This window comes from Chrysemys picta, chromosome 5, assembly GCF_011386835.1.
Source record: "Chrysemys picta bellii isolate R12L10 chromosome 5, ASM1138683v2, whole genome shotgun sequence".
NCBI lineage: Eukaryota > Metazoa > Chordata > Testudines > Emydidae > Chrysemys > Chrysemys picta.
In genome coordinates, this window is record NC_088795.1 from 140,506,050 (window position 1) to 140,529,418 (window position 23,369).

Here is a 23,369-nt window from a genome sequence, read left to right on the forward strand (position 1 = left end):
TCTAGTCCAGTCCCCTGCCCTCAAAGCAGGGCTAAGTATTATCTAGATCATCCCTGACAGGTGTTTGTCTAACCTGCTCTTAAACATCTCCAATGATGGAGATTCCACAACCTCCCTAGGCAATTTATTCCAGGGCTTAACCACTCTGACAGTTAGGAAGCTTTTCCTAATGTCCAACCTAAACCTCCCTTGCTGCAATTTAAGCCCATTGCTTCTTGTCCTATCCTCAGAGGTTAACAAGAACAATTTTTCTCCCTCCTCCTCCTAACAACCTTTTATGTACTTGAAAATTATCATGTCCCCTCTCAGTCTTCTTTTCTCCGGACTAAACAAACCCAATTTGTTCAATCTTCCCTCATAGGTCATGTTTTCTAGACCTCTAATCATTTTTATTGCTCTTCTCTAGACTTTCTCCACATCTTTCCTGAAATGTGGTGCCCAGAACTGGACACAATACTCCAGTTGAGGGCTAATCAGTTCAGAGTAGAGCGAAAGAATTAATTCTTGTGTCTTGCTTACAACACTCCTGCTAATACATCCCAGAATGATGTTTGCTTTTTTCACAACAGTGTTATCTTATAGTGAAACAGCTAGGTAGCAGTTCCCTCCTCCACTGCACGCGCTATAAATGGGCCCACTGCAGGTCTGGTTCCAATTTCACACACACGAAGGTAACTCCATGAGACCATGCCACGCCCCAAATGTGACTGCTTTATGCCACGCCCACATTGCACAACACACACACTGGCAATTTAACCGGCTCATGGATCCCGCGAGGGGCTAGAACCTCTCCATTGCCACCCACTCTAGGGCTTGTCACTGAGGTAAAGGAGGCGTGGCTGGGGTGTCAATGCCACAGCACAGCCAGAGGCAGCCATGCCTTAAGATAGCCCTGGGGCTGATCTAACTTACCCCAAGGATCTAATTGCTCCTGATTGGTGGTTTAAAGCCAACTTTGCATTCCCCAGCCTCCCTGGCTGCACCAAGCACAGACATAGCCTGGGATTGGGGCCATCGACGTCAATGGGGTGACACCAGCATGAGTGAGGTCAGAATCAGGCCCTGGTTAGATGACAGATCTGTTTACTCTGTACAACTACTCCAGCGTTACACTGGCAGAACTGAGAGCCCTTTTCCTGCGGCGCTAAGGCCAGTCCCATTCCCAATAAAGCCAGTCACAAAGCGCCGGCGGATGGGCCACCCGGCACTTCCTCCATCCCACACACAGCAGTGGACACAACTATACAATTCAACAGAGGGAGACCCTGCCAGTGAGAGCCTGATCTCAGGGACTCCGGTCCATCCAATCGGCAGTAATCGCACTGAATTCACAGGAGCTACTTCCGATATACACTGGGGAGCCATGGCCGTGCTAGGCCATGTCCACACCAGAGAGGGGCCCAAGCCACAAAATTCAGATCAGGATCCAGATTTTAGCCCCATTCCCTCTTTCGGGGTGTTTGGAATTTAGAGAAGGGAATTTATCCTGGGAAGAGGAAGGCTCTCCTCTTCCTATAGTCCCATATTTGGGGTACTAAAGGAGTGGGCTGGATTCCCAGCAGGTGTCAATCAGCATCACTCCACTGCCCACCGTGAACTGGGGATCTATCCCACTCACTGCCGTGGAGCGTGTGCCGGTTTACACCAGATGAGGATCTGGTTCAGCGCCCTCTTCCTTAGGACACCTAATGATCCATCAGGTGACCCTCAGTCCATTGCTTGAGAGGGTGGCATCAGCAGCACGAGGAGAGCAGGAATAAATCTTGTACTTTGAAACCAGCCAGGCCCAATGCACCAGGTCTTGGCCCAGTGAGCAGCACAACACGTCCTCGGTCCTGCTTACCACACGAAATACCGTCGGTGTTCAACAGAAAGCTCATCACTAACAGAGAGCAGTGCCTCGTGCTTGGCATACCAACCCCACCAGAGGCCCAAGGACAGTGGAGACTCCATACCATGGCCCATCCCACCCCACAGATGATCCAAGGGGGGCACATATGAGGCTGGAGGAGGTCTGGGGTCATATCTCGGTGGCTCGCTCCCTTTGACAAGCCACGTTTCAGACACGGAGGCTTTTGCTGATCCTGGTTCTGTCCAGGGTCCCAGTGTGTCTAAACACGGCTAAAACGGCCAAATTACCGAACCATAATTGCAACCAACAGGCTAGAGGGACGTACTGGCTGTAGCTTTCAGGGGCTTCGTGAGAACAGGAAACTCATCTGAGGCACAAAGAAATGGAGAGAAGGTTAGAGTGGGAACAAGAGAGAAGGGGTGGAAGGCGCGTGACATGAGACCAATGCATTATGGGAAATGCAAGCTGCTGCTGCAATGGGGCTTTTTGTGCCAGACTCTAGAGAGAGACCAAGAGGGGAACTGAACAGCTATAGTCTCCTAGGTCACTCTGCCTGGAAGCTACTCATGCTGCACCATATCACATGTGGCCCTGGGAGTGGATTGGGAGCCTTTCCTACAGAGCCCAGGCCTGGCCTCCTTAATCAAGTCAGCCGGCCAAACCGCCTCCCAGGAGCGCAGCGGAGGTCCAAATCTACCTCCCTGCTCTGTGTCCCACAATGCATTGCACCCAATCTAGCTGTGGCTCAGGCCTGTCTCTGACAATGGCAACACCCAACCCCTTCACCCAAAGGTCCCCGGGGCTGCAACGGGCATCCCAAAGCACCAAGGAACAACTAGGGGCTTCCATTCTGCTCCTCTATAAAAGCTGTCTCCCCAGAGCTGGCCTTTGGTTCTGTGGGGCCCTGCGCAAGGCGAGACATATGGGGCCTCACACAGAGGGCTTGGAAACTGGCCGGGTTGGGAGTGTTGGTCATTAGGGGGATGTGGAAGAGGGGAATCAGTCCCTTGATGGCTGCTGAATCCAGGCTAGGACATAGGGGACCCTGTGTGGTGACTGTAGGCCAGAGAGACCCACAAGGTGTGTTTGTGTCCAGTCGCCTTTGTATGCATCACAGCCAAGCCCCAGGATTTCTCTACCACATGGGACACTGCACATCTTGTATCTGGGGGACAGGACAGATAGGGAACAAGGGGCATCTCGGCGCATGGGGCAGGGGAAGGAAAGGGTGTATCCCAGTGGTTCGTCCTTCGAAGAGTGAGGTTGCAATGGGCTGTCGAGTGGGGATCTCCTGGGTACCCGGTAGGTGTGAGTGTAGGTCCCTGTGTGGCCTCCCACAACACCCACGTGACCTGCTCCTGTGGCCGGCAGAGAAGTTAACTGTAAGAGGGTACCTTTGTATCCACATACCTACATGGCCCCGCTGAGCCATTGCTTGGGACTAAAACCCTTCATGGCTGCCAGTCTCAGCTCCCAATGCGCTTTGCAGTGTAACCGCCCCTAAGAGCACAGGGCTGGGTCTGGCCTAAGGGAAATGCTTCCAAACGCCTCCAACGGACCCCTCTTCCCTGTCGCCCGCTCCCTCGCTCTCTCTCTAGGGATCTGCAGCTGCCCAGGCTGGCCCATATGTTAGGTCTCTCCCAGGAAAGGGAGGATGAATAGACGAAGCCCGTGTCAGTGGGCGCATGGCATTGCAGTCTGAACTCCACACTCTGCATGCGTTGGCAGGGCAGTTTGTGTTGTAAGAACAGGTTAGCTGCGCCCTAAGGCCCCAACTGCATTACAGACCTTGACCGAGTTTGTCACCAGGTTGACACCATGTGTTTTAGGCCCAGGCATTTATTTCCTAAGCACGGTGAGGGCACCATGTTTCAACCCGGCTTGTAAGCAGAGCTGCGGCTGGAATCTCACCTGGAAGTTCTGCTGTGTATGTTGTTGAGCGGGGGGTCATTTAACAGTGCACGAGTAATATGGTTAGCTGGTGCCTCTACCTCCCTGGTCTATGAGCAAGATCCCAAAATGCATTGCACCACGTGAGAAAATACCCACAATCCTCTGCCACTCAGTGGTGACAGGAGGGTGCAGCTGCCCCAAATTTCCCAGAGTGCACCAGTGGGAACATGGCTGGGCTATGCAATAAGTATGGGCAGGCCAAGACCATTGACACGTGATTGGTCCAGGAGAAATGCTACAGTGTGGATATGCCAAACCATGCAAGCTGCAATTGTGTCAGCACCTGGCGCCCGTTTCACAAGGGTTCTGTCTGGAGCGCAGCCGATACAAACCCACTGGAGCATAGCGGTGAGGACAGTCGGAACAGAGCAGCAAAGGGAGTTAGCGGCAGGAGTCATTCAGTAACCGACGGGGTTAGGGCAGGTTCAGGCTACAGTCCCTACTACAGTTGCAAAGACCTGGGTTATTCAGAAACCACCACGACACAACAAAGTGAACCGTGAGTCCCTGCACTTCCTCCCGCCTGACACGAATACCATGACACGGACGGTGTGATTGAGGTCTAGCAGCTGATAGCTGGTGGCTAGACCCGCCCCCCCAGCCCCCACTTGGGAGGTCTTCAGGACTTGAACCCAAGACCCTCAGCACGAGCTGCTACCACTGGAGCTAGCAAGACCAAGCCTCACTGCTACAGCAAATAACAGGCTCATAAACCTCTTATGTGAGCCAGCCACTGAGGGTACATCTAAGTCCAGCCTCTGATTCTGGTTTGACCTCCAGTCCCCCTTTTGGACCTGGGTCCTAGGACTCTGCTGGGGCGGGGGGTGTCAGAACCCAAATCCCACTGCGACTCGGATCTAAGCCTGTCATTTTGCAGTGTGGACACTGCTCAAGCCACAGACCCGGGTCAGAAGGTCTGCGTAGTGCAGTGTGGATGCTTTAGCACGGCTGAGAGACCTGGGACCAGCAACTGTAAACCCAGGTTTACACCTGGCATTGGCCACTGTTGGAAGACAGGATACTGGGCTAGATGGACCCCACTGTGGCCATTCTTATGTTCTTATGTCGGTTTACAATGCAGTGTGGATGCTCCAGCACATGGCTGGAAACACAGAATCCACAAGCCCGGGCCCAACCGATCTGGGTTTACAGGGCAGTGTAGACATACCCTCAAGGGAAGACACTTAGTCAGGACTTAGCAGAGTCCCAGATCCCTGAAACCACACAGTCTTTCCTCACCCTCTGTGCACTGAGAACAGGCAGGGGGGGAATCTTCCCGGCTCCTAGATTACAATGTGAAGGTGGGTTCAAACTAAGGCAAAATGAGCTCCACCCTCCCTAATGCTTCTTTACTGAGATGCCAGGGCACGCGCAGACAGAGCAATTCTGCACCCCTGCCCCACGGAGCTTGCACTTCAAAGGGGACACACGTGCAGAAGTTCAAATGCCCAACGGGCCACCACCGGCGCTTCACAAGGACATTCCCAATGCCCAAGCAACCCAGGCCCCAGCGGGAGGTTAGCGGCGCTTGCACCAGTGAAGAAGCAAGGGGAGAGTTTGGCTAAGTGAATCCAAAGATACCCCGTGGATATAGGTCCCGATCCAGCAAAACATGTAAGCAAGTGCTTACCCCTTGGACTGGAGAAGGCCCAGTGAAGCCAGGGGGATAATCCACCTTCTTCAAGTTACACACCTGCTTAAGTGCTTTGCTGGACCGGGCCATAGCCAATAACTGGAAGACACGCTGGGGGCCCGCAGTGAGGATTTGGGGTCAAATTGTGCCCCCCATTCGGAGCTTTGCCACTGGCATCAATAGAGATAGGGTTTAGCCCTGGATGCCCTAGTGCCAAGTGATGACTGCCCCTTCCATGGGTGCCCATGGGACAGGGAGAGCACAAGATGCCTCCCTGTTTTTGTACCCCACACTGTGCAAGAGCCAGCCCCACCTCAGCCCCGGCTGTTTCTTCAGCAGCCGGCAGAGCCGTCTGACAGCACAAGAGAGCGTACGCTCCCCTCCTGTCCACAGGCAGGGTCCCCTTGCATGCCCGGCGCTCATCCCACTGATTTCGAGTGCCCCTGCTGGGGCGGAGCTGGGCTGCAGCCAAAACCCACCCAGAGCTTTAGCGCAGACGACATTCACAACATGCCTTAAAGAGTCACCCACTTCTGTCGCAACCCAACCTCAGTCAGCGTCACTTGAGATTCCCCCACGCTCGCCCGTCGGAGGGGAAGGCACCAGCCCCCACCAGCCCCCAGGGTTTCATAGAGAGGATCCCGGTCAGTAATTCTCCTTCACCAAAGCCAAGACCAGCCTCCAAGCCACGAGCATGCATTCCCTATAGCGCCCAGTGCAAACTCCAGGCACGGGCCTCTCCTTACCTTCCAACTCTCCTCCCGGGGCGGAGATTTGAGACATGCGCAGGTGGGTTGTGCCGATGACATCGTTGTGAGTGACACGGTCCCTGAAATAAGGGGTTTGGTTTAACTGTAGCAAGTGTTTGGTTGATCATGCTTTGCCCATAAAGAGCCTTCCTTTGGGAGAGCACCACGTTCTTTACGAATGTTAACTCTCCAAGTCACCCCTATTAAGACAGGTCAATATTCTTGGACCAGATCCCCATCTGGTGTGAATCCACATTGCTCCATTGGAGTCAGAGGGCCAGATCCCCATCTGGTGTAAATCCACAGTGCTCCATTGGAGTCAGAGGGCCAGATCCCGATCTGGTGTAAATCCACAGTGCTCCATTGGAGTCAGAGGGCCAGATCCCCATCTGGTGTAAATCCACAGTGCTCCATTGGAGTCAGAGGGCCAGATCCCCATCTGGTGTGAATCCACAGTGCTCCATTGGAATCAGAGGGCCAGATCCCCATCTGGTGTGAATCCACAGTGCTCCATTGGAATCAGAGGGCCAGATCCCCATCTGGTGTAAATCCACATTGCTCCATTGGAGTCAGAGGGCCAGATCCCCATCTGGTGTAAATCCACATTGCTCCATTGGAGTCAGAGGGCCAGATCCCCATCTGGTGTGAATCCACAGTGCTCCATTGGCATCAGTGGGCCAGATCCCCTTCTGGTGTGAATCCACATTGCTCCATTGGAGTCAGAGGGCCAGATCCCCATCTGGTGTAAATCCACATTGCTCCATTGGAGTCAGAGGGCCAGATCCCCATCTGGTGTGAATCCACAGTGCTCCATTGGCATCAGTGGGCCAGATCCCCTTCTGGTGTGAATCCACATTGCTCCATTGGAGTCAGAGGGCCAGATCCCCTTCTGGTGTGAATCCACATTGCTCCATTGGAGTCAGCTGGCCAGAAGAAGTCAATGAAGCTGTGCTGATTTTTACCAGCTGTAGATCTGTCCCATTAACTTGGTGTTACAGATGGGAAACTGAGGCACGGAGCGAAGCGAAGTGACTTGCCCACTATCACAAAGGGAGACAGTGACAGACTGCACAATAGAAGCTAGAAATCCCGACTCCCGGTCCACTGCTCTAGCCACATAGGGTCTGAGCCTGAACATCCACCGTGCAATTTGGTAGTCCCGCAGCCCAGGCCTCACAAGCCCACATCAGCTGACATGGGCCAGCTATGGGTGTTTAATTGCAGTGTAGACACACCCTTAGTCTGCTACTACCAAACCGTATTTTCTTGGATGGTGAGTAAGGTGAGAAATAATGTCCTATATGTTTAGAGCCACTTGGTTGCAGGTAAAGGAAGTTACAGCTCTGGGGAGTGCTCCTTACGGCCAGTTATAACCTGACCCACCCCAGCCTTCGCGGGCCTGGGAGAACTGGCTTGGCCCTTGCGTGATAGACGTGTTGTTTCTGGGAATGCGTCTGGCTTGGGATGCTCGCTGCATTTCGGATCTGGGTTGCACTAGCACAGGACAATTGAGACCGGGGCTGCCTAAATCGGTCCTTAGAACACGCTCCGCACTGGGTAGATAAGCCCATCTCCTCTTGGGCCCTGTCTCCTTCTATCCCAACTTCAAACTCACCAATCCATGACCCGGATCCTCATTTTCTCACACATGGAAGGAAACTAGAGAAATAGGCACAAAAGGGGAATGGTCAGTGCAAACGGCTCAGGGGACAATGCTCGGAGCAAAGCGACCCAAGAGGCAGAGACCTGCCGTTGCTCACCATGGCTGGCACGGTGATGCGCTGGTTCCACTGGGGGTTGGCGTTCTTCTCCAGGATCTTAGAGCTGATCTGGCGAGAGAAGGGAACAATAAAAGGCAGCGTCAGGGCAGGGTTGGCTTACCCTTCTCTACGAGCCTATATAAGAAAAAGACCCAAAAATCGGGACTGTCCCTATAAAATCGGGACATCTGGTCACCCTAAATTTATCAGATGGAAATGAAGGGAGGAGGTGTCAGATCCATGGGACCAGAGAGATCCTCGTGAACCAGCGATGGTCCATGGATCACAGCTTGGGAACTGAGAACATTTAAGAAATAATGATCATCCATCAATTTAAGCCGGTTCCCAAACTGTAGCCAAGCCCTGAGCTAGGAAATTATTTCTCGGTTATTTCCCCACCCCTCCCCCCAAACACACAAGGATCTAAATACTTGCATTGTCATTTTTAATACAACAGCACCACTAAGAGACTAGAGCAGAAATTACTCATACGCAGCAAAGAACAGAAGACACCATCTGTGCTTTCTCCAGAGAGGTGCGTCCCATGGCTAATCTGTTGCTACTCACAACCTAGCTTTGCCATCCTGTGTGTGTCCTACTCTGCAAATAGTCCTGTGAGCAAAGGCAGCCTGGATTGGCTCCTTAGTTATGGGGTTTTATTTATTTGTGCATTGAGAGGGATCAGAGATTTTAATTAAAAAAAAATGTCCATTGTAATTTTGTTACACTGACAAAGGGGTAGTGGCCATAGGCCCAAGCACAGATGTGTATGAAAATCTGTCCATCTCTCTAGGTATTCTTAGTGCACCCTTCATCGTGGTATTTCAGCACAAGGGCAGAAAAGACCGATCAAAGGGGGGCATCACTAGGGCTGATGAGATGAAACTGCCAGAAGGGAAACTTGGATTGGGCATCAGGAACCACTTCCTAAGAGTGAGGATGATTAGAACATGGAGCCCAACTGGAGAAAGGTGTTCTAGGGGTCAGGTCAGCACTGACCAGGGTGGATGGAGGAGTTGACCTAACCCCGTAGATGTTCAGGCACCACGGAAATGAGCAGAGTACGAGCAACAGATCTTCCCCATCTCTAGCTTTTGGGAGTAAGATACAGATGTGAGCAACGCCACTGCATGCCCACTGGAGGGCTGTGTCAGTCCAACAGGTCAAACTGCTGCAGGCCTCACCCTGCAATTAAACTCTGCCCGGGCCTCATTCCTCTTTGCTTTTCTCCCAAGCAACAAACAAAGGCACCAGACACGCCCTAGACAACCCATCCCCGCCTCTCCTGACCTCCTTCACTTTCGTCCTCGAGAAAACGACGCCTATTTCAAACGTGGCCACCCGACTCCCACATTTCCATGCTCCAATTGACCCCTCGGTGACAGCTGGCTCACATCCAAACACTGTCCCATGCAATGAGGCTGGCGGCCCATTGATGGGGTTGCTAAGGGAACAGGAGTCCAGGAGACAGAGGCAGATTTCCTGCTCAGCCGGAGGACGGCCCATCAGTTTCCACCCCTCACCGTTCTGCCGGCAAAGCTGACTTCCACAAATGGATCGACCAGGTTCTTCTTGTTGCTCTCAAAGCCGAAGATCTGCTTGACGTTGTCGATGATGGCATCGTCCACTGGAACAGAAGAGAACCCTCAACAATCCGCGCTCGGGAGGCTGGAGCGCGTAAGGAGTCCGCTGACTGTGATGCAAGCGGCCAGCCCAGAATGGCCCCGGGCTGCCGGGCCCTCGGCTTCAGAGCACACGGAGGAGCCTGAACTCTCTGCTTAGAACCTGAGTCTGAACTTTTCCATCTCCGTGGCCCAGTCTTTACTGATCAGCCCTCCAGTGAGTACCAGTTATGTGGTAGTGACAGATGTGACCACTGTGGGGCTGAGACCACTATGGGATTTTACATCCACTGAAAGGCAATGAGTTCCAGTCCCTGGTGGAAGAAGAGGTGGAAGCCTCTTAAACCAGCCTCTTTAACCAGCCCCCAAGCCTTGTCCCAGTAACAATCCTGTCCCTGTACTAATTACTTTTACAGCCCTGGAGCCGTAAAAGTCCATCTGCCCTGCAGGGCGAATACCGCTGAGTGACACCAGGGTAGAACGTCAAAGGACAGATCCTCCGCTGGTGTAAAGCAGCATAACTCCATTGACTCTAGTGGTGCTGCACCAATCTACACCAGCTGGGGGTTTGGCCCGTTGTCTACCCGTGGCGCTCTGCTGAGTCTCATGCACGGGAGAGCTGGTCTAAGGCGTTAAAGAGTCCGGTGTCAGAGTGAGATGCACGGAACGGAAATCCAGAACACAGATGGACTATATCCCTTCACCCTTGGGCTGCAACATGTTACTGCTGCTGGGTCATTTCCAAGGCGACAAGCATGGGTCAGCTGCAATTAGACCCCGCAGCGGAAATACATACTCTGGGGCAAGTCTTCAGCTCTGTAAATTTTCAGACAGAAGTGAGCCCCCCTCAGCGTGACCCCAGTTGGGCGCAGAAGATTCCCCTCAATATCTTCCTTCTCTTCAGCGACTTCTTTCTTCTCCAGCTGTGAGACAAACAAACTGTTACAAAAGGAGAGAAATGGGGCTGAAGCTTTCTGCAAAGCAGAGAAACAGCGTCCACTAAGCAGAAACTAATGCATCTTACCCCCAAGGTGAGACCTACTTTACCATAAACCAGCAACGGGCCCCGCCTGGAACCCTCAGACCCAAACCAGCCTTGAAAGTTTGGATTCAGATCCAAACTCCATGGATCAGGCCCATCTCTGCTGTAAAGCCACAGACACACAGAGACTGCAGGATCTGACCTAGAGGGTGGGACCTTTAAAGTGTTCAGCACTGGCCTAACTCTACTCTCATGAGGTCCTTGAGTGTTTTACCTCTGACTTCCGTGTGTTGGGTTTTGAGTTTGGTTCTGCTGGTAATGAGAGGTCAAATAATCAGGTTCAATCAGTACTTATTAATCATAGATTGTAATCAAAGATTAATACAGCGCAATACAGAATACAGACAGGAAGGTCATGTGACCAAACCGATCTGAAGAGTGGAAAAGTGACTGCAGCTTGATTCACTCCCAGAAATTGTCCCCCTTTTATATTGTGCTTGGGACAAAGACACTTCCTTTCTCAAAGACAATTCCTAACTGATCTACATGTAGAATCCCTTTCATGGTATCTCAGCTTATCTAATCAATATGCCAGAGAAATCTGTGATTAAGTCCTTATTATAGAAAACACCTGTAGCAATAAGTAATTCCTAATAAGCTAAAAGCATCTCTCTCTGGCTCAAATTATCTCATCGATCACTGACGGTATTTGCAATAACAAATATCCCTCATCAATGACAAATGGTCCCTTCCTGGACATCTGGACACATTCTCTGTGGGTCTAGAGGCTTCGGGTACAAATATTACACACATTCCACCATTTGGTCACACACTAAATTCAGCCGAAGTATATAGTCCCTAGAATCATAGCTACAGAAATTAGTATGGTAGATACAAAACACTTTGGTTCATGCACAAAGGATCATGGGGTTGTATATACAAAGAATAATGGGAAGTTTGGTCCATTTGCTAACAAGTAGAAGCAGGCTAATTCTGAGTGTTTTAGGAGAACTCTTCCTTGCCGAGATGTAACAGCAATGGACAGGACTATTATAGGTGACCTGCAAGGGGTAAAATGGGATTTTGTTCCTTCGTAATATATAAAGGTGACCTGAATATTTTTCCCCGATTTGAGATTCAGGTTCTCTCTACCCTGGAAGACTCTATGGACAGCTGGAGAACTAGCTACGTAGATTCCAAGGACAGGAGGGACCACTGTGATCATCTAGTCTGACATCCTGTGCAACATAGGCCATAGGACTGCCCCCAAAATAATTTCTGCTTGAATTACAGAGAAATATCCAATCTTGATTTAAAAAGTGCAAGTGATGGGAAAGCCACCATGACCCTTGGTAAATTGTTGCAATAGTTCATTACCCTCATTGTTAACTCGTGAATTTATGGCATCAGAAAAGCCAAGGAAGTGAATCTTTGTTAATTGGGAGGGAGTGACATTTTCATTCACACTGTTTATAACTCCTGGGCTTTGATTGTTCGCTTTGTTAATCCCCTATTAGGTCAGCCACTAAGGAGAAAAGCTCTCTGTCTGTATTACCACCACCACCCCAGCCCCTATCTTCAATTAAGGACTGAGAAATTTCCCAATCTACATTTGAGTCAGCCAAGACGTTTTCCCAAAAAAGCAGGGATGTCTTAATTTGAAATTCCTAATACATCTAAGGTACAAAACAAGCAGAAAGAAACACTTTCAGACTCTCTTTATAGAATCATAAAATCGTAGGACTGGAAGGGTCCTCGAGAGGTCTTCCAGTCCAGTCCTCTGCACTCAAGGCAGGACTGAGTATTATCTAGGCCATCCCTGACAGGTGTTTGTCTGCTCTTAAACATCTCCAATGATGGAGATTCCACAACCTCCCTAGGCAATTTATTCCAGTGCTTAACTACCATGACATTAGGAAGTTTTTCCTAATTTTTCCTAATGTCCAACCTAAACCACCTTTGCTGCAATTTAACCCCATTGCTTCTTGTCCTACCCTCAGAGGTTAAAGAAAACAATTTTTCTCCCTTCTCCTTGTAACAACCTTTTAGGTACTTAAAAACTGTTATGTCCCACTTCAGTCTTCTCCTCCACACTAAACAAATCAAATTTTTTCAATCTTCCCTCATAGGTCATGTTTTCTAGACCTTTCATCATTTTTGTTGCTCTTCTCTGGACTTTCTCCAATTTGTCCACATCTTCCCTGATGTGTGGCGCCCAGAACTGTACACAATACGCCAGTTGAGACCTAATCAGCGTGGAGTAGAGCGGAATAATTACTTCTCATGTCTTGCTTACAACATTCCTTCATCCAGAATGATGTGTTACACTGTTGACTCATATTTAGCTTGTGATCCCCCAGACTCCTTTCCTTCTTAGGCAGTCATTTCTCATTTTGTGTGTGTGCAACTGATTGTTCCTTCCTAAGTGGAGTACTTTGCAATTGTCCTTATTGAATTTCATCCTATTTACTTCAGACCATTTCTCCAGTTCGTCCAGATCATTTTGAATTTTAATCCTATCCTCCAAAGCACTCGCAACCCTTCCCACCTTGGTATCGTCTGCAAACTTTGTAAGTGTACTCTCTATGCCATTATCTAAATCATTGATGAAGATATTGAACAGAACTGGACCCAGAACTGATCCCTGCGGGACCCCACTCCATATGCCCTTCCAGCTTCATTGTGAACCACTGATAACTACTTTCTGGGAACAGTTTTCCAACCAGTTATGCACCCATCTTATAATAGCTCCATCTAGGTTGTATTTCCCTAGTTTGTTTATGAGAAGGTCATGTGGGACAGTATCAAAAGTCGTACTAAAGTCAAAATATACCACGTCTACCACTTTCCCCCATCCACAAGGAATGTTACCCTGTCAAAGAAAGCTTTTAGTTTGGTCTGACACAATTTGTTCTAGACAAATCCATGCTGACTGTCACTTATCACCTTATTATCTTCTAAGTGTTTGCAAACTGATTGCTTCATTATTTGCTCCATTATCTTTCCGGGTACTGAAGTTAAGCTGACTGGTCTGTAATTCCCCAGGTTGTCCTTATTCCCGTTTTTATAGACTGGCACTATATTTGCCCTTTTCCAGTCATCTTGCCCCCTTCCATGACTTTTCAAAGATAGTCGCTAATGGCTCAGATATGACCTCAGTCAGCTCCTTGAGTATTATACATGCTAAAGAAGCAAGAACAGGCCCAAAACCAACATTTTCCTTTATAGGCACCATGCAGGAGAGGGTTCTCCTTCCTCTGAAGCATCATGTATAGGTCACTGCCACAGGCAGGTGATTGGTTTAAGTGGACCAATGATCTGTTGGAGTTCTTATGACACAATCATTGTCAACACATCCCCTCAGATTTCTTCCCGTTATCATTCTAGCACAATCTCATTCAAGCCAACCCTTCATATCTTCTTCAGGCAGCAAGACAAGACAGGGGGCCCCTCAAGTAGCTCTCCTTCTCCAGTGGCAGCAAAATGGTACTTACGGGAGCTTCGTCGCCAGGTCCCAGCACAAACAGGCTGACTTTCACGTAACCTTTGGCCCCAGCAGAAAAGTCTTCTGAGTCAGAAAGGAGCAGCCATTTCCTGAGCAAGGCGTGCTCTAAAGAGAGAAACCGGGTTTCTGGTTTATTCCTGTCTGCCTCATAGGATGGAAAGATTTTGTAGCATCAGAATAAGGGATGGGGGAAAGCATTTCACAGTACTGTCAACCTGAAGCATTTAAAAATCACGAGCCAGCTCTAAAAATGTCATGAAATTGGCTCTAAAGTCATGAGAGTTTTAAAAATAATAAATGTTGAGTTCTTTTTATTTGCCTGCTGGTTTTTGAGCCCATAGGGTGTGTGTCATCAAGCTTTTCTTTGCAACTGTGAGGGCAAGAAACTGACTTATTTTTCTAGTGAAAGATGAGATGCTCACGTAATCACATGACTCCAGGAGCTGGAGCTTAAGAAAACCACCAAACAGCATGAGACGCGATAAAATTGCAGGAATTGAGGACATTGAGTTCACCTAAACTAAGAACAAGACTTGAACCTTCCTCCAACACATCTGAACTTTTGCATCTGGAAAAAGTTGGGTTGGACGTTTTGTTTGTTTCTCACTCCTTCTGGTTTCCAATGGACAGGGATGGAAAGGATTAAATGGATGTGAGAAAGGCTGGCTTCTCATTGCATTTCCTACATAGATAAAGCAAGCTGCAATGTGACATTCTAATGTCTTTCGCCATATCTAGGCACTCTGTCAGTCCTTCTTTCTCTCTCTGCAGGGACAGCCACCCCAGTCCTTCTAGCTGTAATACAGCCACACTCTTTCCAGCAGGAACCCCCACCGCCGCTGCCTCTCTGCTAGACCATCCTCACCAGCAGAGCATCCCTCACTCTCCATGGCCCTCTCACTGCTCCCCTGGGTCCAGCTCTCCAGTGTGGAGACATCAGTGGGATAAACCCCACAGCTCCCCTGACTCTCTCTGACCCTCAGCTTCAGCAGGAAACTCCCTCTGCTGACCCTCCTGCCTTCTGTCCTCTCCAGCTCAGGGAGGTCAGCCAGCAAACCCCACTTGACTTGTTGCTCTCCTGCCTTCAGCCTTCCCCCAGGAACCACCTACAACTTCCTTCAGGGACCTTCCACAGTCTCCTGGTCTCTGGCATCTCTCACCTCCCCCTTTTCCTGACTGTCAGGCAGCCCTGATTCACAGTGTCTCCTACATCTAGGGCCCAGGTGCCCTCTTTTAAACCCAACTGGGGTCAGCGGACAAGTCACAGGTGCATGGGTCTCTTCCCTCTTAAAGGGACAGCGTCACCCTGTGACGTGTATATATAACTGTATGTGTTTGTGTGCTTACATATAAATATACATGTGTGCGCACATGCAGACCCCTGCATTTGGCCCATAGAAAGTTGTTGCAAAGAAATGTCCCTATCTTGTCCACATTTGATTTCTTAATTTCAAATCTCTAATGGTCCAAAAATCTCTGTAATTGTTTAACTCACTTGGTTCTGCATAAACTGTCCCGACATCCAGCTATAAAATAAAATGAAAAACAAAATCAAATGCTTAGCCATTGGCTGCACAGAGAAGAGGCCAAAATGATTACAAATATCGAGAGAGAGAGAGAGAGAGAGAGAGAGAGAGAGAGAGAGAGAGAGATGAAATCACAAATCGTTACCCGAAATTCCCCAATCACAGAGTCTGTCCGGAGAGACCGGGAATCAACAACCTGGAGGGGGGAGGGGAGAGAGGAAAGATGCGAAAATGTAAATCCAGCATTTAAAAAAAACCTCACAACCATCCATGCTAAATCATTAGCATTCTCAGCGCACTCAGCTCAGTGGTTTGGAAAGCAGGCCAAAACTTGTCACATTTCATCGCAATTCTTTTCTCCTTTCAAATTTAACAAGAAATCAGGGAAATACGTTTTGCAAAAATATCAGGATCATTCCCACCCCCTTCTTTGACAGGCTCTAGCAGTTTGTGTTTAACCTCACTCGGGGCCTGATACGGAGCCCTTGAAGTGAAGGAGCGCGTACCATTGAGTTCAGTGTGTTTCGGGTCAGGAGTGATGTTGCCAGGCCAAGTACCAGCTTATGCCAAGGTCCCTAGGCCTCTGAAAACATGGCTGGGAACCAGTCTGACTCACCTGTGTGTCAGGGTTGTTAAATAGGTATTAGATTTCTAGAGATGTGTTTAGTGTTTGGACTTTATGAAAGGCTTGTAAATTCCTGCCTGAATTAATCTCCCTATTACCAGCTGCATCCTGTTTTATAAGGTCATATTTAAGTATTTGCTCTGTAACTATAAACGTATTTGCTACGACTAAGGCTAAGATTTTGTCACGGTTATTTTTAGTAAAATGCAGGGACAGGTCGCGGGCAATAAACAAAAATTCACGGAAGCCGCGACCTGTCCCTGACTTTTACTGGGGAGGGAGGGGGGGACAAACAGAGCGCTGCCGGGGCTTGCAGCTGCTCCAGCCCAGGGGGGCTGACCCAACCCCAACTGCTGCTCCGGTGGGCCAGGGACTGCTGCTCGGGCGGCCCCAGGGCTGGCCGCCACGCCGAGCTTCCGGCAGCCCTGGCCAAGAAGAAATCACGAAGGTCCTGGAAAGTCATCCATGACCTCCATCACAGAATCATAGCCTTAGTTATGACACTGGGGAAAAACCCACTCAGTAGAGAGGCATTACCAAGGGTGAAATACTGGTTTACCACCAGAGGCGTCATCTCCTGCCCAACAAAAGAAGGCCCATGGACACCAGACAAGCCATTGTGGAACATCAGGAGACAAAAGACTTTGCTGATTGCTGTCCCCACACCCATGAGGAAGAGATGTGCACAAGCCCTCGTCCCATCACTTTGAACTCTGGGAGAAGGGAATAAAAACGCCTGACCAGAAGGAACTTTATCACTATGCTGCTGAACTGTGAGGGGAAAAGACTTTTGAGCATAAGCAAGAAATCCCCAGTTGGTTAGCCCAGGTTAGCCCTAAAGAACATACAGAACTTGCTTATTATAACAGCTTCTAAAAGGCAATAGAAGCTAAGACTGTAACTCATTTGTATGTATGTTCACCTGTTTTAACCTTGTAAATAACTCTCATTTCTTTTCTTAGTTAATAAAACTTTAGTTGGTTTATTATAGGACTGGCTACAAGCCTGGTCTATGGTGTAGGTTCGAAGGTGCAATTGACCTGAGGTAAGTAACTGGCCCTTTGGGACTGGGAGTAACCTGAATAGTGTTGGGGTATTTGATGCAAGGAACCATCTACCACAAAAGCAGGTTTGCTTGGCTGGTGTGCCCAAAGGGACTGTCTGTGACTCCGTGGTTACGCTGCTATGGTGCTTGAGAGCTTGGTACTTGGTTGGTGAAATCTAACTGCAGAACACACATCCAGTTCGGGATTTGTGCCCTGGTTTGTGCCAGTCCGCCCTGAGGTTGGCACTCACAGTCATGAGCAACTCCAGACAGCTTGATGGCAGGGTCTGGTACTTTCGATGCCAAAGGCCCCAGGTCTGATCCCTGCCCATGCCCGTGCTGTCTGTATATACATGGGCACCCCAGCAAGTGAGTGCAGAGCTGGGACGAGTGGATTGTTTCCTATGAGACAACTCTGGCTTTAGTGGCTTTGCATCCCTCACATCAGGGTGAGGCTAAACATATCCCAGCAGAGCCTTCATCTCCAGTACAGAGATGCCACCCTGAAAGACAACAGATCATAGAATCATAGAATCATAGAATATCAGAGTTGGAAGGGACCTCAAGAGGTCATCTAGTCCAACCCCCTGCTCAAAGCAGGACCAATTCCCAGCTAAATCATCCCAGCCAGGGCTTTGTCAAGCCGGGCCTTAAAAACCTCCAAGGAAGGAGACTCCACCACCTCCATAGGTAACGCATTCCAGTGTTTCACCACCCTCCTAGTGAAATAGTTTTTCCTGATATCCAACCTGGACCTCCCCCACTGCAACTTGAGACCATTGCTCCTTGTTCTGTCGTCTGCCACCACTGAGAACAGCCGAGCTCCATCCTCTTTGGAACCCCCCTTCAGGTAGTTGAAGGCTGCTATCAAATCCCCCCTCATTCTTCTCTTCTGGAGACTAAACAATCCCAGTTCCCTCAGCCTCTCCTCATAAGTCATGTGCTCCAGACCCCTAATCATTTTTGTTGCCCTCCGCTGGACTCTTTCCAATTTTTCCACATCCTTCTTGTAGTGTGGGGACCAAAACTGGACACAGTATTCCAGATGAGGCCTCACCAATGTCGAATAAAGGGGAACGATCACGTCCCTCGATCTGCTGGCAATGCCCCTACTTATACAGCCCAAAATGCCGTTAGCCTTCTTGGCAACAAGAGCACACTGTTGACTCATATCCAGCTTCTCGTCCACTGTGACCCCTAGGTCCTTTTCAGCAGAACTGCTACCTAGCCATTCGGTGCCTAGTCTGTAGCAGTGCATGGGATTCTTCCGTCCTAAGTGCAGGACTCTGCACTTGTCCTTGTTGAACCTCATCAGGTTTTTTTCGGCCCAATCTTCTAATTTGTCTAGGTCCCTCTGTATCCGATCCCTACCCTCTAGTGTATCTACCATGCCTCCTAGTTTAGTGTCATCTGCAAACTTGCTGAGAGTGCAGTCCACACCATCCTCCAGATCATTAATAAAGATATTAAACAAAACCGGCCCCAGGACCTACCCTTGGGGCACTCCACTGGAAACCGGCTGCCAACTAGACATGGATCCCAGCATGCAATGCTCCATTCAGATCAGAGCTGCCAGCCAGCCCCTGCAGCCTATCCAATCATACCAGTGATAAGGGGGGCTGCAAATTGCTTAGCATTGTACCAGCTAGATACGACTCCCAAGCGAGTGGCCGCACATGGTCCTTACCTGGGTCAAAGTTTGGAGGTCCAGCCCAGCATTATTCCAAGGAACCATAGGGCTACCATGGAGCATGGAAGAGGAGTTTGGCAGTTTTGTCTCGAGAACTTACCGTGATGAATATGGGCTCATCAAACAGCTCAGCCGGAGATTCAAAGACATTGAAGAAAAAGATCTGTTAAAAAATACAGATGAGACAAAGATCTGAAACGCATCCAAAATACGCACAAGGGGCCAGCAAAAAACAGTGGCCTGGCAGAGGTTGGCCTTGACGTAAGTTGATTCAATCGCAGTGCAATCCTTAAAGATGCTTTACACTAGCTGCTGGAATTCAATATTTTTCCACTTCTCATCCGAGGATCTCAGAGCACTTTGCAAACATCAACTAATTAAGCAGGGCAGCAAACAATCTCTGGTGTAGGCAGGTAAACTGAGGCCCAAAGAGGGGCAATGACTTGCCCAAGGTCACACAGCAGTGCAGAGGTCAATGAGCCTAGAATCATGGTCACCGGCTGAGGAGCCGCCCCAGGATGTCTGTAGCAGAGCCAGGAAGCAAATGCTGACGGCCTGATTCTTAGGGCTTTGGTCCAGCCTCTCGACCCACCCCCTCAGCAGCGAGAGCGGGCCGCTGAGCCGGTTTCCATGTATGCTGCTGTCGCGTCAAGCAGGAAAGGCTGCCGTTACTCAGACTAACAGAACTAATGATGAAGCAAACGAGGCAGCGGAGCTGGGTGAAAGTGGGCCTCAGCGTTCTCACGTGCAGATGGGGATGAGCACTAAAGATAGGTCCACACTTACGGCGGGTACCTGTAGCTACACACCACAGTGAAAGGCAGGCTGTGTCCACGCTACCGCGTGCAGCGGGAAAGGCTCGGGCCGGGGACAGGCAGCAGGGAAAGGCTCGGGGGGGGGACAGGCAGCGGGGAAAGGCTCCGGCAGGGGGACAGGCAGCGGGGGAAGGCTCGGGCAGGGGACAGGCAGCGGGGAAAGGCTCGGGCAGGGGACAGGCAGCGGGGAAAAGGTTTGGGTAGGGGACAGGCAGTGGGGAAAGGCTCCAGCAGTGGGACAGGCAGCGGGGAAAAGGTTTGGGTAGGGGACAGGCAGTGGGGAAAGGCTCCAGCAGTGGGACAGGCAGCGGGGATAGGCTCCAGCAGTGAGACAGGCAGCGGAGAAAGGCTCCGGCAGTAGCACTGCTAACAAGAACGGCACCGCTTGGGGGTGTAGTGAGCTGTGTCTATACCCGGGCACTCAGGTGTGTAGGGCGCTGTACTCTACTGGTCTAAGCTGTGCCTCACCCCCCACACTGCTATTTACACCCGCGCTCGCCGGGCAGGCGTTGCCTGTACTCTCCAGGCTGCCATAAGTGCAGACCTAAAAGTGACTTCTTGGCAGGGGGGAAGAGGCAGCGCGACCTAGCGGGTAGGGCACTGGATCAGGACCTGAGGGACCTAGGTGCTGCCCCCAGCTCTGCTATTCTCCTGCTGTGCACGTCTCCGAGCCCCTCTTTCCCCTCCTAGGCTTTGTCTTTCTTTTATATTTAGACCCTAAGCTCTTTGCAGCAGCGTCGCAGCCAGCTGAGGCAGGAGACGATGCGAGCTGCAGCCGGGGCTGGCTAGTGTGGGAACAGGCCCAGGCTGGAGCAGGGACAGGGACAGTCTGTTCAAACTACCAGCAATGAAAATCCCCCTGGCCAGATAGTGAGAGACTGCATCCCTGGGTGGGTTCTCGCCTGTAGATTGGCTGAACCCTGGTTGAATGGCATGGGCCCGAGCCCAAGGCCTGCAGGTAATGGCTTCTGATGACTCAGCCCGCTCTGTCTCAGGGATAATCCTCAGGCTGACCCAGGCTCAGCTCGGAGCGATCACAGGCAGGGACCATCACACTGTGTGGGTGCCCAGTGCCGAGCACAGGGGGGCCCTGATCTCGGCTGGTGCCTCTACATGTTACTGTAATAAGAAGGTGAGACTCGTTTCCTGGCTCTCTCCGGGCACTGGCCGTCCCTGGAGGAGCGCGTGGGCGTGTTTCTGTGCGCCTGTCTGCCACGCAAACGGCAAGTGACTAACGTGCTAGGAGAACATTCACAGCTGCTCCATCACACGATCCCTTTCAGGGGGCCCTACAGGATCAAGGAAGCCTAGAAGGAGGTTAGACCGAACAACAGCCGGACTCACCTCGTCGAAGAACGGGCCATTCCCTTTGCGGATCCTAGTTCTTTTCGTCTGTCCGGCAACCGTCACTTTCACCACCGATTTGATGTTGACACCGGGAAGCTGCCTGCCCTCTATGACTCGCACCCTGATCTAAAGGCAGGTGGAGGAGAAGAAAAGGGCAACGGCCCATCAGATGCTGGGGAACGCTCAGCTTTCAGCTACACCAGCCCAGCGCACTGGGGTTGCACCCACAGTGGCAGACGGGAGCTCCTGGGACACATCTCCAAGCGCTCCGTCACAACTAGTCATTAACGGAGAAGATGCGACCCTGAGCTGCAGCGCTCGGCTCCAGCTCCCAGCTCCCACAGGATTCCCGGGTGCACTGCGGAGCCATGAAGAACCCAATCTGCTCCCGCACCAGAGAAGGTTTCACTCCTAAGATGTTGCAGTCAATGGGATGGTAAAGGAGGAACAGCTCGGAGAGGCGAACGTCACACACCCATTGATGCTGCTCACCTGGAAGTCCTGCGGTTTGTTGGACAGCAGCTTTTTCGGGGCGCTTTTCCTCCTCTTAATCCCATGGATGTGGTGTGAAGGAGGCTTCCAGGGGAGCGTGGGCTGCTCCGACCCAGAGGGCCCTGTGGAAGGCTCCGTCTCATCCCCTGTCACTATCTGGTCTTCGGTGTCTTCCTCCCCGGCTGTATCTGGAAGGCATGGGGGTACAGCTCGGTCAGGGAGGACATGGAGAATTGGAACTGAGCCAAGAGTTCAGAGATGAACCCACAGAAACAGGCCGGGACAGTTCATCAGCGTTAGCTTTGCACAGGAGAAGGGCCCAAGCAGCAAAGGTCAAGCAGCCCAGATTTGTCCCCAATATCCAGACCTCAGGTTGGGTTCACACCACACGACCCCCCTGTGCCGGGCTAGGCCCCGGAATCAGTCCCAGCTCGACAGGATGCGCACAGCTCCCCGAGCAGCCATCACCACGTCCTACGGCAGGGGTTGTCACAACACATTTTGGTGGCCACCAATTCTTGCTGGTGGCCGCTCTGACAAACCCGTCTCTCTGTCCCTGTCTCCCGTGGCTCGGGGAAGGTGGGTTGGGAATTCACCGGCCGCCTGTGGAGTCCCAGGCTCCCCGTCCCCTGGCCGGGCGGTAGAGCTACCCAGGGGAGCGCCTTGGGAACCGAACACCTCAGCGCCTCCAGCACCGCACACACCGGCCCCACATGTCCCCAGAGGCGCTGCCCGGAGCCCCCAAGGAGGCTGCACAGTGCGGGGTGCTGACCCCTGCTGGCGACACCGGCGCAAACACCAAGGTGGTGCGCATCTCACTGCCCTTGGGCACAGCTATTCAGGAGTAACAGGAGGGAGGGGCTGCTGCTTTCCCCCCCCCTCCCCGCCCCCCATCTCCGTCCATGCTTTGGAGGATGTCAGGGCCGCAAAAACATCCGCTGGCAGCCCCATTCGAGGCGTGCTGTCCTAGGGGCATAGGGTGGAAATACTCCACAACTTCTGGTACTCTTCCCTAAGCCTGGTATCTGGGAGCACGTGCACCCCTAGCAGGCACAGGTGCTGACTTTCATTTTTCCGGGTGTTTGCTCCACCCCCATCCGCCCTGAGGTCCTGCCCCTACTCACCCCTTCCCCCAAGGCCTCACCCTCGCTCCGCCTCTTCCCACCCACCCCTGCCCCCTCTCCCGAGGTCCCGCTCTTGCTCCGCCTCTTCCTGTCCCCACTCCGCCCACTTTCCCCAGCGCCTCCCGCCCGCTGCCAAACAGCTGATGGGTGCTGAGCACCCACTGTTTTTTTCTGTGGGTTCTCCAGTCCCGGAGCACCCACCGAGCCGGCGCCTATGCTAGCAGGGATGTTTCTCTTACTTACTAGACCGGGGGCGAGAGGTGAGGGGGAAGCATTCCCTAGGATCCATCTTAAAACAAGAGCCTGGAAAGCCAATTTCTCAGAGCAGTTACACCTTTAGCTCCCAAGCTCAGGGTGCACAAAGCACACACTCAGATCTCTGCAAGAGCTGACACCCAGCACAGCATCATCTGTTGGTTATGATACGCGTGACCCACACTAGAGAAGCGCACCGATTTCTGTCCTCCACTTGGGGCTAATCTCTTAGAATCGTAGAATCACAGAATATCAGGGTTGGAAGGGACCTCAGGAGGTCATCTAGTCCAACCCCCTGCTCAAAGCAGGACCAACCCCAACTAAATCATCCCAGCCAGGGCTTTGTCAAGCCTGACCTTACAAACCTTACAAAGGAAAGAGATTCCACCACCTC

General features: G+C 51.2%; 1 protein-coding gene across 13 annotated transcripts in view; it reads right to left on the reverse strand.

Annotated features, from left to right (window-relative positions):
• DYSF (dysferlin) overlaps positions 1-23,369 on the reverse strand; it is a 291,329-nt gene that overhangs the window by 186,839 nt on the left and 81,121 nt on the right. For 8 of the 13 annotated variants that reach the window (XM_065597358.1, XM_065597356.1, XM_065597357.1 and 5 more), the window contains exons 6-17: positions 21,597-21,784; positions 21,102-21,230; positions 19,043-19,105; positions 15,728-15,778; positions 15,552-15,582; positions 14,046-14,161; positions 10,366-10,492; positions 9,471-9,574; positions 7,948-8,016; positions 7,803-7,846; positions 6,185-6,267; positions 2,178-2,219 (exon numbers count right to left, since the gene is read on the reverse strand). In XM_065597358.1, the coding sequence (XP_065453430.1) occupies positions 2,178-2,219; positions 6,185-6,267; positions 7,803-7,846; positions 7,948-8,016; positions 9,471-9,574; positions 10,366-10,492; positions 14,046-14,161; positions 15,552-15,582; positions 15,728-15,778; positions 19,043-19,105; positions 21,102-21,230; positions 21,597-21,784 (1,047 nt within the window). The remainder of the gene's footprint in view (positions 1-2,177; positions 2,220-6,184; positions 6,268-7,802; positions 7,847-7,947; positions 8,017-9,470; positions 9,575-10,365; positions 10,493-14,045; positions 14,162-15,551; positions 15,583-15,727; positions 15,779-19,042; positions 19,106-21,101; positions 21,231-21,596; positions 21,785-23,369) is intronic. The other 5 variants (XM_065597355.1, XM_024106364.3, XM_024106362.3 and 2 more) reach the window with 1 other exon arrangement.